Source organism: Crocuta crocuta, unplaced genomic scaffold, assembly GCF_008692635.1.
Source record: "Crocuta crocuta isolate KB4526 unplaced genomic scaffold, BGI_CrCroc_1.0 scaffold64, whole genome shotgun sequence".
Lineage (NCBI taxonomy): Eukaryota > Metazoa > Chordata > Mammalia > Carnivora > Hyaenidae > Crocuta > Crocuta crocuta.
In genome coordinates, this window is record NW_027530640.1 from 13392392 (window position 1) to 13410371 (window position 17980).

The following is a 17980-nucleotide window of genomic DNA, read 5'->3' on the forward strand; positions in this document are numbered from 1 at the left end:
ATAATTCTGTTCTGAAAAATACAGTTTTTAAAAAACTACTCTTTTGACATGGTAGTTATTGTAACCAAGAACCAAGTGATATTCAATATTATTTGAAAGCAGCACAGAACACCCTGGGTGAATTTAATGAATATGGGAATGACAACCTTCTAATTCCTAAATGTGAGAGATGGATTAATACTTTCTAGCTAAATATAAGCTACAATTGACAATAAGATTTTTGCTTATCTTCAGTACTTTTGTGGATAATTACTTTTTAAAAGGAACAACAGTGGTTACCTCTGGATGGAAGAACTGGATAGCAATGGGCCATTGGGTGGAAGAGCTACTTTACATTTTATATTCTTTTGTGCTTTTTTGAATTTTGAAAGAAGTACTTTTATCTATTCCAAGTCTATGAAAATCTTAACATATAAAACATACGATGATTTTGATCACATGAAACATGTTTCACAATGAAAATGAAAACATTGAGAAATAACATTCAGGATATTAGCTGTTATCATCTTACATTTTAACAAGATTTCCTGAAATAGAAAAAACTAGATTGTGGTTCCACACAAAGCCTCTGGGCGCTGCTGTTGGCCAGTACAGGGCAAGTGCTGTTGCCCAGGATTCTTCAGCCTCTAGCCTGGGTTTCCCTGCTCAGTCAACAACGCAGAGTGAAGGAACTGGATACACACAGGGGCCCCTGGCTGCGCAGACTCTCCCCAGCACACACAGATTCCCAGCCCTAAGACTGGGGGTCTGTATGTTCTGGGCCGAGTGCTACCAGTGCGATAGTGTGCATCTTCTCCAGCTAGAAAGACTGGGACCCAGCGAGAACTAGAGCGCGCAATGGGAGGGAGCTGCAGAGGCGCCAGGCCGGCAGGCGCCAGGTACTGTTTCTCTTCCTACTACCTTTGTTCTACCCCGCGCTCTGCGAGCCGCTACTCGATTCCCGAGGAACTAGCCAAGGGTTCGGTGGTGGGGAACCTCACCAAGGATCTCAGTCTCAGTGTCGTGGACATGTCGGTTCGGAAGCTGCGAGTCAGCATGAAGAAGCTGCTTTTCAACGTAGACACGGAGAGCGGGGACTTACTAGTGAAGGACCGAATGGACCACGAGGAGATCTGCAAAGAGAGAAGATGTGAATTGCAGTTGGAAGCCATGATGGAAAACCATTTAAATATTTTTCATATCATTGCGGTTGTTGAGGATATTAATGACCATGCCCCACAATTCCATAAAGATGAAATAAATTTAGAAATCAGTGAATCTGTCTCTCCGGGGATGGGAACAATTCTTGAGTCTGCAAAAGATCCTGATATTAGTACGAATTCACTGAGCAAATACCAACTAAGCCCTAATGAGTACTTCTCCTTGATGGTGAAAGACAATCCCGGTGGTGGCAAATATCCAGAATTAGTACTGAAGAAGACCCTGGACCAGGAAACACAAAGCTCTCATCATCTGCTGCTGACAGCATTTGACAATGGAAGTTCACCACTAAGCAGCACAGCTCAGATCCGAATCCTGGTGGTGGATGCCAAAGATAACCCCCCAGTGTTCAGCCAAAATATGTACAGGGTCAGTCTTCAGGGAAGGTATACCCCTAGGCACCTCAGTGGTGAAGGTGAGTGCCACTGACCAAGAAGAAGGCTTCAACGCAGAGATCACCTACTCATTCCTTGGTGTGGCTAATAAAGCCCAGCACATGTTCTCTCTGGATTCTGCCACAGTAGACGTTATAACTCATCAGTCCTTGGATTTTGAAGAAGTAGAAAGATATACCCTGGATGTAGAAGCAAAGGACCGAGGGTCCCTCTCTACACAATGTAAAGTAATCATAGAAATTCTAGATGAAAATGACAACATCCCTGAAATAATCATTACTTCTCTCTCTGATCAAATTTTAGAGGATTCCCATCCAGGAATGGTTGTGGCTCTCTTCAAAACATAGGACCAGGATTCTGGGGAAAATGGAGAAGTCATTTGTAATTTAAATAGAGATATTGCATTTAAGATTCATTCTTCATCTAATAATTACAACAAGCTGGTGACAGATGGACCGCTAGACCGAGAGCAGACTCCGGAATACAACGTCACCGTAACAGCCACTGACAGGGGCAATCCGCCCCTCTCCTCCAGCACTGTCATCACTTTGCACATCACCGCGCCGGTTTTCGAACAGCCTTCTTACATGGTCCCCGTGGCGGAGAACAATCCTACTGAAGCATCTATCGCACAAGTCATCGCCTCGGACCCCGACCTGGGGCCCAACGGCCACGTCTCCTACTCCATCGTGGCCAGCGACCTGGAGCCACGGGCGCTGGCGTCCTACGTGTCCGTGAACACGCAGAGCGGCGTGGTGTTCGCGCAGCGCGCCTTCGATCACGAGCAGCTGCGCGCCTTCGAGCTGACGGTGCAGGCGCGCGACCAGGGCTCGCCAGCGCTCAGCGCCAACGTGAGCCTGCGCGTGTTGGTGGGCGACCGCAACGACAACGCGCCCAGGGTGCTGTACCCGGCGCTGGGGCCCGACGGCTCGGCGCTCTTCGACACGGTGCCGCGCGCCGCGCAGCCCGGCTACCTGGTCACCAAGGTGGTGGCGGTGGACGCCGACTCGGGACACAATGCCTGGCTGTCGTACCACGTGCTGCAGGCCAGCGAGCCCGGACTCTTCAGCCTGGGGCTGCGCACGGGCGAGGTGCGCACTGCGCGTGCTTTGGGCGACCGGGACGCGGCGCGCCAGCGCCTGCTGGTCGCCGTGCGGGACGGGGGACAGCCGCCCCTGTCTGCCACCGCCACGCTGCACCTGGTGTTCGCTGACAGCCTACAGGAAGTACTGCCCGATCTCGGCGACCGTCCGGAGGCCTCTGACCCCCAGGCCGAGCTGCAGTTTTACCTGGTGGTGGCCTTGGCCTTGATCTCCGTGCTCTTCCTCCTCGCGGTGATTCTGGCGGTTGCCCTGCGCCTGCGCCGCTCCTCCAGCCCCACCACCTGGGGCTGCTTTGGGTCTGTTTTGTGCTCCAAGTCTGGACCGGAAATTACTGGCAACTACAGTGAAGGAACGTTGCCCTATACCTATAATTTGTGTGTGCCCGGGGATCAAACTATTCCGGGGTTTAACTTTCTTACATCTGTTGATCATTTTCCAGCCACACAAGATATTTTCAACAAAGATAACCCCTCAGGACTAATGACTAGCATTTTAACTCCTAGTCTTGAAGCAGATAAGAAGACTTTTAAACAGGTAAGTATTTAAAATAATGCTTTTCATATTCTAATGCAATATATTCCACTGGAGCATTGTTGTTTAAAGATTCTAGATTCATGAGTGCCTGGCTGGCTCTGTTGGTAGAGCATGTGACTCTTGATTGTGTAGATCTTACTTAAAAATGAAAAGGTAGGGGTGTCTGGGTGGCTCAGTCAGTTAAGTGTCAGACTTTGGCTCAGGTCCTGATCTCACCGTTCATCAGTTCCAGCCCCGTATAGAGCTCTGTGCGGACAGCTCAGAGCCTGGAGCCTGCTTCGGATTCTGTGTCTCCCTCTCTTTATGCCTGCACCTGCTTGTGCTCTGTCTCTGTCTCTCAAAAATGAATAAACATTAAAATTAAAATAAATAAATATGATTCTAGATTGAATCTCTCAATGAAATTCCTAAAATAAATATAGGTTAAACCTATCGATGTCATTTAGACTAAAGTTTACAGTGCTGCAGTCCTTCTATACAATTTAAGGTAGAATATATAGAAATCTCAGGCAAATTTTTCATCAAAGAGAATACTTATTAGTTAAGGTTATGGAACACAAATCTATTTTTATATCATGGTATTTTTTAAATGACAGACCTAATATTCAAATTTCCTCAAATGTTTCATCTTTTACTCAATAAAGAAATATTGGTAAGAATTTTAGTCATGCGCTCTGATGATTTTTTTGGAACCAAGTTAGTTCCACATCCATAAATACTATTCCCTTCAGTTGGTAAAAATCCATAGGAAGCAAGTCTAACCTGCAGTTTGTTCAGTTTCAATAGTATTTGAAAACATTTTTAAAAATTAAACAAGCCCTTTTAATAATTATCCCTTTTATTAAAGGCTCTTAGTAAACTTTCAACATCACATTATATACCCCTTTATTGTGTGCAATTTTCAGTTTTACAATTCTTGAAGAGGTGTGTAATAACTTCTGGAACAGACACATTAGTTGGGTTTTTCTTACTTGTTGCAATAATAAAATTTGGCTCTAGGCGCCGCTCTTCACCAATCAGGGAATGGGAAGCTCAAGCTGCCGTCCCTCCCTCCCCAATCTCTACAACACAAAGCAGGATACTCACAGATCCTGATGCTGGAAAATTAAAGTAGTTCGCTCTCTGATATATTCTGGATGCAATCATCCTAGAACCTCATAGATACATAAGCTGATTCAGAACGAAACAGCCCAAGAAACCAGGGAATATAGGCTCAGCTTACTGCCATGGGGAATCGGCTACTGCGTCTGGACCGCAACGGGCTGATCCTACTATACATTTTCCTGAGGACGCTACAGGAGGCTGGGGCAGGGCACATCCGGTACTCGGTGCCCGAAGAGACAGATAAAGGCTTCTTCGTGGGCAATATTTCCAAGGACCTGGGGCTGGAACCCTGGGAGCTGGCGGAACGCGGAGTCCGCATCATCTCCAGAGGCAGGATGCAGCTTTTCGCTCTGAATCCGCGAAGTGGCAGCTTGATCACTGCAGGTAGGTTAGATCGGGAGGAGCTCTGTGAGACACTGTCCTCCTGTTTTTTAAATATAGAGATACTTGTGGAAGATACCCTGAAGATTTACGGAGTGGAGGTGGAAATACTGGATGTTAATGATAATGCCCCCAGCTTCCAGGAGGCGGAAATAGAGATAAAAGTCAGTGAGCACGCAACTCCAGGATCGAAATTTCCCCTTCCTAACGCTAGAGATCCAGATGTAGGAATGAACTCTCTCCAGCGCTACCAACTCAATCCTAATAGTTACTTTTCTTTGCAAATGCGAGGTGGAACGGATGGGGCCAAGAGTCCTGAACTAGTGCTGGAGGGGAGTCTGGACCGGGAAAAAGAAGCTGCTCACCATCTCCTCCTCACAGCTTTCGATGGAGGAAATCCCATCCACCAGGGTGCTGTTGCCATTCGTGTGGTGGTCCTTGATGTAAATGACCACACACCAAAGTTTACACAGTCTGTATATCAAGTGAGTATTCCTGAAAACCTCAGCTCTGGAACTCGGGTTCTCATGGTAAATGCAACTGATCCAGATGAGGGAATCAATGGGGAAGTGGTGTTTTCATTCCAGAATATGGAAAACAAAGCTTCTGAAATATTCCAGTTGGATTCTCAAACTGGAGAAGTTTTTATACGAGGGTCTCTGGATTTTGAGAAACACAGATTTTACGAGATGGAAGTCCAAGGCCAAGATGGTGGAGGTCTCTCAACCACAGCTAAGATATTGATCACAGTTGTGGATGTGAATGATAATGCTCCAGAAATAACTATCACATCTTCTAGTAATTCAGTGCTGGAAAACTCTCCTCCAGGTACAGTTATTGCTCTTCTAAATGTGCAAGATCAAGACTCTGGAGAAAATGGTCAAGTCTCATGTTTCATTCCTAACAGTCTGCCTTTTAAATTAGAAAAGACTTATGGAAATTATTACAAATTGATAACAAACAGAGTGCTGGACAGGGAGCAGGTCCACAGCTATAATATAACCTTGATAGCCACAGATCAGGGACATCCTCCCTTGTCTACAGAAACTCACATTTCACTGAATGTCGCAGATGACAATGATAACCCACCCACTTTTGCTGAGTCCTCATACTCTGTCTTCATTCCTGAAAACAACCCCAGAGGAGCTTCTTTCTTCTCAGTGATGGCACGCGACCTAGACAGCAATGAAAACTCCCGAGTCACTTATTCCCTGGTGGAGGATACCCTGCAGGGAGCACCTTTATCCTCCTATGTGTCTATCAACTCAGACACGGGCACCCTATATGCACTGTGCTCCTTTGACTATGAACAGTTCCGTGACGTGCAACTGTGGGTGACTGCATTGGACAGTGGGAACCCACCACTCAGCAGCAACGTGTCTGTGAGCATATTTGTGCTGGACCAGAATGACAATGTACCAGAGATTCTGTACCCCACCCTCCCCACCGACGGTTCCACAGGCGTGGAGCTGGCACCCCGGTCCGCAGAGCCTGGCTACCTGGTGACCAAGGTGGTGGCAGTGGACAGAGACTCTGGCCAGAACGCCTGGCTGTCCTACCGCCTGCTCAAGGCCAGCGAGCCAGGGCTTTTCGCGGTGGGGCTGCACACGGGCGAGGTGCGCACTGCACGGGCCATACTAGACAGAGATGCGCTGAAGCAGAGCCTGGTGGTGGCAGTGCAGGACCACGGCCAGCCCCCTCTCTCAGCCACTGTCATGCTCACCGTGGCGGTGGCTGACAGCATTCCAGATGTCCTGGCTGACCTAAGCAGCTTGGAGTCTCCTGCCAATCCCCACGATTCTGGCCTCACACTCTACCTAGTGGTGGCAGTGGCTGCAGTCTCCTGCGTCTTCCTCGCCTTTGTGATCATTTTGCTGGCGCTCAGGCTGAGGCACTGGCATGCATCACGTGTGCTCCAGGCTTCAGAAGGCGGGTTGGTTGGAATGCCCGCCTCGCACTTTGTGGGCGTGGACGGAGTGCGAGCTTTCCTGCAGACGTATTCCCATGAGGTCTCCCTCACCTCAGACTCTCGGAAGAGTCATGTAATCTTCCCTCAGCCCAACTATGCGGACACGCTCATCAGTCAGGACAGCTGTGAGAAAAGCGAGCCACTCTTGACAGCTGAAGATTCAGCTGCTGGTTTAGACAAATTTGACTCCACGAATAATCAGGTGAGATTTATTACCTGTCTCCCAGTTGGTATCTCTGTGCAAGTTTTTTAACTGACTTTTTTTTGCACCCCAAAAATGTGTTTTTGGTGGGAAGATATTTTCAGTTCATACATGTTTAGAGCAATACATGTGAGTTCCCCTACTTTATCTTTCAACAAATTACTATCAGTTTTCAGAAAAGTTTATCCCCCCTTTGGCATATTTTCTTTTGATTCTAAAGGTCTGGTTCAGCTATCATGGCTTGCTTTATATAAGTTAAATTTTAATAATATTTTTCTATCATCAGTGTTTGTGGCTATCACTGTAAATTGGTTAGGATTCAAATTAATGATTCACAATTTTTATTTGTTTGCTTGTTACAACTTCACATTGCCTCCACCTATTTATAATTATATTCTACCATTATTTATTTCTAATGTTCAAATTTGACCATTGTTGATTCAATGGCATACGCTCTGTAGCTCTTTTCCATATCTATATACACATATATACAGACACTTCCATGTAAGTATTTACATATGTAAGCTTTTCTCTGAGTATGAAAATTCTATTTTGATTTTTGATGGGTGGTGATGTTTCAATTATGTTGATTATTTCAACTGTGTCAAAAGAGAGATACTGACTCCCTTTTTACTACTAGATTCTCTTGGGAGTGGAAATGAAGAGTACAGCTTTTTTCTCAAGTTCTACACATCTTTCCTGTTTCTATAGTGATGTCATTCGATTGTTCTGAAGAAATTTTTGAATTGTTGAACTGGTATTATTTTCTTTTATTCTTTTACTTATACTTTAGTGTGTGTGTATGTGTTCAAGATTTCTCAAATGTAGTAAATTCACTTGTAGAAATCATTTTGATCCAGTGCTTCTCAAAAAGTTATTTTCTGATTGGCTAAACATGCTTACATTTTTCAGATTTACCAATGTGGAATAGTTTGTGAATATTTGGACTTTATGAGACAGATTTATCTGGTATTCCTATTTGTCTTTCCTTTTTTGTTGTTGTTCATTGTTTTCAATATGCCTATGAGTCATGGATTCCTTTTTATGTTCTTTGAAAAGTCATTTTGTATTATAAGCATATTCAATCCTTATGTTCAGAACCAACTTGTTATTCAAGCCCTGGTAGTTACCTAATGACGTAATGTTATCTGAAACAATTTCTAGAAAAGTCAAGTGAGGAAAGGAGACTTACTGAGGATATTTGAACACAGGAATCATCTCCATAATCAGTTCAGCTCAGCACTCTCATACCACTTTTAGATGTTTGGCCAGGTTATGAACATATTCATGTTCCCTTTCAAGTTTTCTTTTCTCATTTAGGAATTGACCTTAATGTATCTAGCTATAATTGAGTGTCTAATGTTTCAGCAAAAAGAATTTCAACTGTAGGAAAGGGGAATCCTGCAATAGATGCTTGACATTCTTGATGTCTAGAAAAATGTTACAGTGTTTCAAGCACGTAGGGGATAAAATTTATGCCGATGGAATTCTAACCTGAGAAAACAGATTTAGGGTTGGTTCATTTGGTTAAGCATCTGACTCTTGGTTTCAGCTCAGGTCACAATCTCATGGTCCATAGGATCGAACCCCAGGACAGCAAGGAGCCTTCTTGAGATTTTTTCTCTCTCTCTCCTTCTCACTCTCTGCCCTTCCCCCACTCACATGTAGGCTCTCTCTGTCTCTCTCTCAAACTTTAAAAAGAAAATAGACTTGAGGCATTTTACTTGATTTGAAATTAGATGAATATAAGGATATGAAGTATTTGCTGGAAGAGGGATGTTGTTCCATATATATTTTTTAAACATAGTTACGGTTAGGAGCTGGCAACTGAAATCTTGGAGAACAAAAAGGAAAGGTTAGCTTTGAAACTTGAGATTAAGAAGACGGTTATTTTGACTTGGAGGTAGTGATGAACTTATGTTAGGGTACAACATGCGGTCCAGTTAAATAGAAGTATAAAAATAAAACACTCTCATGTTTTTGCAAGTCATTAAATTCCTATTGTAACCTACTAGGGTGTATTTTTATATTGTTATAATGAAAGTGTAAAATGCTTGATAATCCTTTTCAAAATTTTCTTTTATAAAGAGCAAGGAAGACTGTATATCTTTGGTCAACCTCATCCTGAGTATGCCCTATGTAGCTTTGAACTCTACTCCAGTTTCCTCTGGAAAAAGGAAAATTATCTGCATATCAGATTGAAGATAATAATGGGTGGTAGTGCATGACTGTAAAAATTTCCCGATATCACTTGGTGAGGCTATTTTACCATGTAGTCTTTGTTCTAAGTCTGGAGAGAAGACTTTGCCTTGTTCTTCCAGTATGTGCATTGCCTCTGATTAGAAAAAGATAAACTTTTCTCATACCGGGTTAATGGCTCTTCTATAGAAGCAAATCTCTAATGAATCTTCTTTGGTAGTAAACACTGGAAAAGAGACACATCCAAAACTCATACATTGCCTCTTTCCATATACCTCAGTCCAGCAAATCTGTCAGAATGGCAAATCCCATTATTTACAAGGCTTTGGACTGCAGTCTTCTAAGTAGACTCAGAGCACTACCGTTGGCCAGTGCTCTGCAAGAGCAGGAGTCCACGATCTACCTAAGTGATTTTCTGCGCAGCCACGGAAGCAAGTCTGAAAGGAGACGAAGCCCATACATGGGCTCTCTGCTCAGCAAATGATTTTGGAATATGGACTGGGATACCTTGAAACTGAGGACATTTTCTATGTATCGGCAGTAAACACTTTAAACACAATTTGTAAAGCATCTTCTCCTAACATCCGAGGCTGCAGCAGCACAGAAAAGGATGGGAACCAGGGAGAAGCAGAGGAGCAATATCTGGCAGCAGCAAGTACTCTTTCCTTCCCTGCTGCCTTTGTTCTGTGGGGGGCTCTCTGAGCAGATCTGCTACTCTATTCCGGAAGAAATGGCCAGGGGCTCAGTGGTAGGGAACCTTGCTGAAGACCTGGGGCCGCATGTACGGGATTTACTGACCCGCAGCTTCAGAGTTAGTGCAGAGAAACAATACTTTACCGTGAACACACAGAATGGCAACATACTTGTAACTGACAGAATAGATAGGGGGTCGCTCTGTCCCCAAAACCCTCTGTGTCGTGCCCTTAGAGATTGTGGCAGAGAATCCTCTATGTTTTTCACATAACTGTGAGGATAGAAGATATAAATGACAATCCACCTTATTTTCCCCAAAATAGCATTGTTTTAAATATGAGCTTGCAATTTTTGGATCTCGATTTGGTTTGGAATCTGCTGTAGACGCAGTTGGAGGACTAAACTCTCTCCACAGTTACCAACTCAGCTATAATGAATATTTCCCTCTGATGGTGACAGACAAGACTGAAGGCAAGAATGCCCCAGAATTAATATCAGAGAAGCCACTGGACGGGGAACACCAGAGCTTCCATCTTCTGGTTCTGACCACAGTGGATGGAGGTGACCCAGTCCGAAGTGGTACCGTTCAAATCAAGATTGAGGTCAATGATAACTGATCAAGATGCCAATGATAACTCCCCAGTGTTCAGTCAGAATGTGTACCAAGTTAGCCTTCCAGAGAACTTGCCCTCAGGTACCTCTGTGCCTAGGGTGACAGCGATTGATCAGGATGAGGGCTTCAATGCAGAGATCACCTACTCTTTCAAAACACTAAGAGATATTGGAAATATGTTTATGCTAGACCATCAAAGTGGAGAAATTAAATCCAAAGGTCCTATAGACTTTGAAAACAGTAGTAGTTATACCATGAGCATAGAAGCCAAGGATGGTGGATGCATGGCCACTGAATGTAAAATTATAATAGAAATTTTGGATGAGAATGACAATGCCCCAGAGGTCATTTTTGCTTCGGTGTCAAGTTCCATAACAGAACAGGGAAGAGTGATTGCTTTGTTCAAGACACATGACAAAGATTTGGGAGAAAATGGAGAGGTCACATGCCTCATAAAAGAAAAAGTTCTTTTTAGAATTGAATCTTATGCCAATAATTACTACAAACTTGTAACAGATGGGACCCTGGACCGGGAGAAGACCCCTGCATACAATGTCACCATCACAGCCACCCACCGGGGAAAGCTGCCCCTTTCCTCTGGCTCAAGCATCACTGTGCACATCACAGATGTCAACGACAATGCGCCCATTTTCGAACAGGCGTTCTATATGGTCCACATTGCCAAGAACAATCCTCCAGGTGCTTCCATCGCCCAAGTAAGAGCCTCCGACCCCGACCTGGGACCCAACGGCCACGTCTCCATCGTGGCCAGCGACCTGGAGCCACGGGCGCTGGCGTCCTACGTGTCCGTGAACACGCAGAGCGGCGTGGTGTTCGCGCAGCGCGCCTTCGATCACGAGCAGCTGCGCGCCTTCGAGCTGACGGTGCAGGCGCGCGACCAGGGCTCGCCAGCGCTCAGCGCCAACGTGAGCCTGCGCGTGTTGGTGGGCGACCGCAACGACAACGCGCCCAGGGTGCTGTACCCGGCGCTGGGGCCCGACGGCTCGGCGCTCTTCGACACGGTGCCGCGCGCCGCGCAGCCCGGCTACCTGGTCACCAAGGTGGTGGCGGTGGACGCCGACTCGGGACACAATGCCTGGCTGTCGTACCACGTGCTGCAGGCCAGCGAGCCCGGACTCTTCAGCCTGGGGCTGCGCACGGGCGAGGTGCGCACTGCGCGTGCTTTGGGCGACCGGGACGCGGCGCGCCAGCGCCTGCTGGTCGCCGTGCGGGACGGGGGACAGCCGCCCCTGTCTGCCACCGCCACGCTGCACCTGGTGTTCGCTGACAGCCTACAGGAAGTATTGCCCGATGTGAGCGACCGTCCGGAGGCCTCTGACCCCCAGGCCGAGCTACGGTTTTACCTGGTGGTGGCCTTGGCTTTGATCTCCGTGCTCTTCCTCCTCGCGGTGATTCTGGCGGTTGTCCTGCGCCTTCGATGCTCCATCACCCCCAGTGCCTGGAACTGCATTCAACCTGGTCTCTGTTGTAAGACTGGACCAGGAGTTTCTCCCACCTATGATCCGGGAACTTTCCCTTATTCCTACAATATGTACATTGCCTCCGATTCTCAGAAAACAAGGCTTGATTTTCTAACTATGACGTCAGAAATAGGTCCCCAACAAGAACTCTCTAATGAAGCTTTTTTGGTAATAAATGCAACTAAGGAGAATGATAAATTAAGCTCTAACGCTGCTGCTTCTGCTCATGTGAGTTTATAGATTTGGTTTTTAATTTTCAAACAGTACTTTGGCAAAAAAATGTTATATCTTCTATCATTTGCTCACTCAATATTTTCTATTCCTTTTGCGTGGATCCGTACCTTCATTATTAGCCCTCAAGTATTTTGAAATATTTTGACAATTTCACCTGATAGTCTTTACCCACCCACACGCAAAAAAATCTCCTGTGAGAAGTGGGTATTATGATGCCATTGCCACAGAAATATTTGGATCTGAAGCATAAATGTTTTCTTTCTGTGGGTGTTTCTCTTTCTCAGAACATTGATATCTTGAATATATAAGGCTGCTGCTTTTTAAAAAAATGTTTATTTATTTTTGAGAGAGAGAGAGACAGCATCAGCAGGGCAGGGGCAGAGAGAGAGGGAGAAACAGAATCCAAGGTAAGCTCCAGGCTCTGAGCTGTCAGCACCGAGCCTGATGTGGGACTTGTACTCTCAAACTGAGAGATCTTGACCTGAGCTGAAGTCTGGATGCTTAACCAACTGAGCTATCCAGGCGCCCAAGGCTGCTGCTTTATAATTTCAAAGCGAGAGGAAAATGCACAATAATAAGGTTTTTTTAAAAGAACAGAATAATGATTTGATACTATTCAGGTACATTTGTTAGGGATTCTTTGAATCCCACTGAATAGGTCAATTTTATTCCCAGTCTTTTCTCAGAACTTCATGTAGATTTCCTCCCAGTTTTAAAGATACATTGTGGTATGCCTTCCAAGCATGCTTCTCACCAGAATGTAAACATTTACATTCACGAAAGCCAAATAGCAAGATTTTTTTTCTTATATTTTGATGGGCTTTTAAATGTATTACCATTTTCAGTAATTGGAATTGGGTTTGTTACTCAGAAAAAGGTAAGTTTATAATATTATTTGGATTGCTAATTTTCTCAATTCCCAAGTGATTCCTTACTAATACATTATATTACATGTATTAGTAAGTGGTGAAGTACTACCCTCATTTCCAGTAAATGCAAGTTGAAATGCTTCCATTCGGCCCTAAAAATGTTAATGTCTTACTCAGTTGACTTCTTGTCAGTGTGCTTCTGATAATGTATACAATTGCATTTCTTATTTTTAGGTTTCCATATTGTGAAATTTTAAGTTTTGAATATTAAATGTCAACAACCTTTTAAAATAGTTCTCCTATATAAGTAAATTTGAGAATCTGTAAAAAAAAAATGCCACCTATTACAGCAAGTAGAAAAGTTTATTCTATACATGATTTCTCAAAACAAGAATCTCCTAGGGAGATGTCATATAATAGGTGTTGTTTTGGGGTGGGGATATTAAATTAGGTGAACTATAATTATAAGGTTAAAATTACTTTGTATAGAAACTTCAAATTCATTAAAAGCTCATTGGAAAAGAGAGAATACACCTACAGCTACCGAAAATAAACTCAGGAAAGTGGCTCTGTATGAAAAATTTTAGGGAAATAAAAAGAAGGTAATGGAAGTTGCTATTAAAAGGATCACTGTAGTTTTTTAGTTGGCTCTACTTCCATGCCTATTTGAAGAACAGTTAGGTGGAGCTATTTAAGGTACAAAACCCAAAAATCCTTCCTGGGGTTAAAGACTGTGCAGTAACTGGTTAGGACTCTGAGTGCCACTGTTCACTAATCAGGGAGAGAAAACCAGAGTTCCTGCTTGCCTCCTGCTTGTCCGGGAGGGGCCTGAAGCACAAAGCACAGATAGAAACTAATAATCTCAGGACTATGAAGAAACTTGTTGGATGCTGAAGACTGGAAAAATTGGTCCTTACTTCAGTGGTCAAGGGAAGAAGTGGAAATAATCTTGGAGGAAACTGATGATTTCTAAGTGACTGCAGGGGGACTGCAAGGGGCTTGTCCTGCTGAGAATTGTCTTGGGGATTCTGTGAGAAACCAGATGCACCCAAATTAACTATTTAATTCCTGAGGAGCTGGAGAAAGACTCTAGGGTGGGCAACATCACCAAGGACCTGGGGTTGGAGCTCCAGCAACTAGAGGAGCGTGGAGTCCGTATAGTCTCCAGAGGTAGGACTCAACTTTTTGCGCTAAACCTCCCAAGCGGCAGCCTGATCTCTGCAGGCGGGATAGACAAGGAAGAGCTCTGTCCGGTGTGTGTGTGTGTCTTCAAGTATCAATTAAATCTGATGAGTCTGTTGGAAGATTAAGTAAAAATATATGGTGTAGTGATAGAAGTGAAAGACATTAACAGTAATGCCCCCTATTTCCGGGAAGATGAATTAGAAATAAAAATGAGTGAAAACGTAGCCACTGAGTTGCGGTTTCTGCTTCCCCACACTTGGAATCCAGATATTGGAAAGAACTCTTTTCAGAGCTACGGACTCAGTAGTAATACTCACTTCTCCTTGGACGTGCAAAGCGGAGCTGATGGTAACAAGTATCCAGAACTGGTTTTGGAGCGCCCTTTGGACCGAGAGAAGGCGGCTTTACATCACCTGGTTCTCACAGCCTCTGATGGGGGTGACCCAGTCCGTACAGGCACTGCGTGAATTCGTGTGATGGTAGTTGATGTGAATGACAACGCAGCAATATTTGCTCAGTCTGAGTACCTGGTGAGCGTTCCAGAGAATGTGGTGGTGGGCGCTAAGCTGCTTCTGGTAAGCGCCAGACTCTGATGGAGGAGCCAATGAGGAAGTGCAAGTGACGTATTCCTTCCATTATGTAGACCACAAGGCGGCCCAGGTTTTCAAACCAGATGATGATTTAGAGACAACTTCAACAGTGGGGGGCCTGAACCATGGGCAATAGGGATTCTACGAGATGGAAGTGAAAGCAAAGGACGACGCAGGATATTCTGCACGAGCCAAAGTCCTGGTCACAGTATTGGACGTGAATGATAACGATCCTGAAATAGTTGTCACCTCTCTCTCCAGCTCCATTCTGGAAAACTCTCCCAAAGGGACACTGATTGCCCTTTTAAATGTAAATAATCAAGACTCGGGAGGGAGGGGAAATGGACTAGTGACCTGTTTCATCCGAGGTAATGTGCCATTTAAATTAGAAAAGTCTTATGGAAATTACTATAGTTTAATGACAGACACACTCCTAGACCGAGAACAGGTTCCTAGCTACATCACGGTGATCGCCAGTAACAGAGAAGTCCGCCCCTGTCCACAGAAACTCACATTTCACTGAAAGTAGCAGATAGCAACGACAACGGCCCGCCGCCTCCGACGCCCTCTACTGCGCCTGTATCGAAAAGAACCCTAGAGGAGTTGTGTCCATAGTGTCCGTGACTGCCTTCGACCCGGACTATGGACAGAACGCCCAGGTCACTTACTTCCAAGCCGAGGACACTGTCCCCGGACCACCGCTATCCTCCTACATTTCCATCAACTCCAACACTGGCATTCTGTATGCGCTGCGTTCCTTCGACTATGAGGAGGTCCAAGACTTGCAGCTACAAGTGATGGCGCGCGACACGGCGACCCTCCGCTCAGCAGCAATGTGTCTGTGAGCCTGTTGGTGGTGGACTAGAATGACAACGTGCCAGAGATCCTGTACCCTACCCTCTCCACTGACGTTTCCACGGGCGTGGAGCTGGCGCCCCGATCCACAGAGCCTGGCTACCTGGTGACCAAGGTGGTGGCAGTGGACAGAGACTCTGGCCAGAACGCCTGGCTGTCCTACCGCCTGCTCAAGGCCAGCGAGCCAGGGCTCTCCGCGGTGGGGCTGCACACGGGCGAGGGGCGCACCGCGCGGGCCCTGCAGGACAGAGATGCGCTCAAGCAGAGTCTACTGGAGGCGGTGCAGGATTACGGCAGGATTACGGCCAGCCCCCTCTCTCGGCTACCGTCACGCTCTCCGTGGCCGTGGCTGACAGCATCCGAGACTTCCTGGCTGACCTGGGCAGTGTCCAGCCTCCAGCTGACCCTGACGCCTCAGGCCTCACGCCTCGCGCTGTACTTGGTGGTGGCAGTAGCTGCAGTCTCCTGTGTCTTCCTTGCCTTCGTGATCGTGCTGCTGGCGCTCAGACTGAGGCGCTGGGCAGCTTCGCTTCTGCTCCAGGCTTCCGGAGGCGGGCTGCTGGGAGTGCCCGCCTCACGCTTTGTGGGCGTGGACTGAGTGTGCGCTTTTCTGCGGACGTATTCCCACGAGGTCTCCGTCAGGGCTGACTCGCGCGCGAGTCACGTGATCTTCCCCCAGCCCTAGTACTGAGACGCGCTCCTCATCCTGGAGAACTGTGGGAAAAGCTAGTCTCTTGCCGTTAGGTAGTTGGGCGTTTTCTAAAGATAATCATTCATTAATTCAGGTGAGTAGATATCAAATATTCTTCTATGGGTTTTGAGCAAAATATCTTAGTGTGGGTTGTATATATTAAGAATTGATGAAACACACACCAAAACATTTATATACGAGTGGCAGACACCAATGACCAACCTGGAGCCCTGACTCAGGGTTCCCTTCATGTCTTCTCTCACGCTTTATTTATGATAGTGCTTATATGTTATATTTATAACATTAACCACTCTAGTACTTTGTTAATACCTTGTATAATTTTTTCTAATTTAATTAACAAGCTATGCCTGCTTTTTAAATTTTTTTAAATGTTTTATTTATTTTTGAGAGAGAGCGTGAGCAGGGGAGAGAGGGAGTCACAGAATTTGAGAGACAGAGACAGCGTGAGCAGGGGAGGTCAGAGAGAGAGGGAGATCTAGAATCTGAAACAGGCTCCAGGCTCTGAGCTGGCTGTCAGCACAGATCCCGATGTGGGGCTCGAACCCACGAACTGTGAGATCCTGACCTGAGCCGAAGTCGGACGCTTAACCCGCTTAACCGACTGAGCCACCCAGGCGCCCCAGTTTTTAAAATGTTTATTTTTGAGAGCGTGCAAGCGGGGAAGAGACGGGGGGGACAGAGGATCTGAAGTGGGCTCTGTGGTGACAGCGGGAAGTCGGATGGGGACTGGAACTCAGGAACTGCGAGGTTATGACCTGAGCCGAAATCCATGGCTCACCTGACTGAGCCACCCAGGTGCCCCTATGCAACATTTTTATGTTGAACATCTGATGCTAGTTTATCCGTTAAAAACACAACTTCGTGTAGCACCTGGGTGCCTCACTGGATTAAGCGTTGGCTTTCTGAATATCAGCTCAGGGTCCTGAGTTCAGGCCTTCTGTTGGGCTCTGTGCTGGCGAAGAGCCTACTTTACACACACACTCTCTCTCTCAGAGGGATTCACTCTATGAAAAGTATAAATTAAAATTTTAATAAACTTTTATGGGTAGAGGGGCTTCTAACTACATAAGAAATTGCTAACAAATTCATAAAGTGGATTTAGTTCTTTTAACGTGAAGTAATTCTGGTCATTAGGAATGCATACATTTATACTTTTTCAGATCTTAAGTCATTACAGGGTTTCAAACAATTCTTAAACTTCCAGATATACCCAGTTTATTTCCTACATACTTAAAACTTTCTCAGTGAAATATACAAACGGGAGCACCTGGCTGGCTTATTTGGTAGAGCGTGTGACTATCGGAGGCTGTGAGTTGGAGCCCCATGTTGATTATAGAGATTACTTAAAAGTAAAATCTTAAAAAGATATGCAAACAATGTAAGTGTTGTCATGAAGAAAAACTGAAGATACTGTTTATTTTTTAGACCTATTACAGATTTTGGGATGGCAATGTTTGTATGTGTTTCCAGGTGAGGATTTCTTTTGTTTAGTTTACCCATACTGCTGATCTTAATGATGACTTTGTGGAACACCCAGTTAACAAATTGTGTTTTGAGTGTGTTTTTGATAATGTGATGAATATGTAGTAATTTCTTTTATGTAAGTTTCATGTAACTTTCACACACAAAAATTTTTGGATAGTGCTCAGAATCTAAATGTT

The 17980-nt window shown here is 45.3% G+C and overlaps 2 protein-coding genes and 2 pseudogenes across 14 annotated transcripts in view; all 4 read left to right on the forward strand.

Moving 5' to 3' along the window:
* Window positions 1–17980, forward strand: part of LOC144235274 (protocadherin gamma-C4) — a 176380-nt gene that overhangs the window by 94881 nt on the left and 63519 nt on the right. Inside the window, exon 1 of one of the 13 annotated variants that reach the window (XM_077768800.1) lies at window positions 4306–6888. The exons of the other annotated variants lie outside the window; for them this stretch is intronic. Within the exon in view, the coding sequence (XP_077624926.1) occupies window positions 4459–6888 (2430 nt within the window). The 5' untranslated portion in view covers window positions 4306–4458. Of the gene's footprint in view, window positions 1–4305; window positions 6889–17980 lie in introns of those variants that run through there. 13 annotated transcript variants of the gene reach the window in all.
* On the forward strand, window positions 49–3758 carry LOC144235303 (protocadherin gamma-B7-like). Its single transcript, XM_077768861.1, is given in 4 exon segments — window positions 49–60; window positions 804–925; window positions 927–1581; window positions 1583–3758. Coding segments are annotated over 4 exon segments (2451 nt in total). The 3' UTR covers window positions 3245–3758.
* LOC144235304 (protocadherin gamma-B1 pseudogene) lies at window positions 9698–12114 on the forward strand (annotated as a pseudogene).
* LOC144235305 (protocadherin gamma-A12 pseudogene) lies at window positions 12852–16292 on the forward strand (annotated as a pseudogene).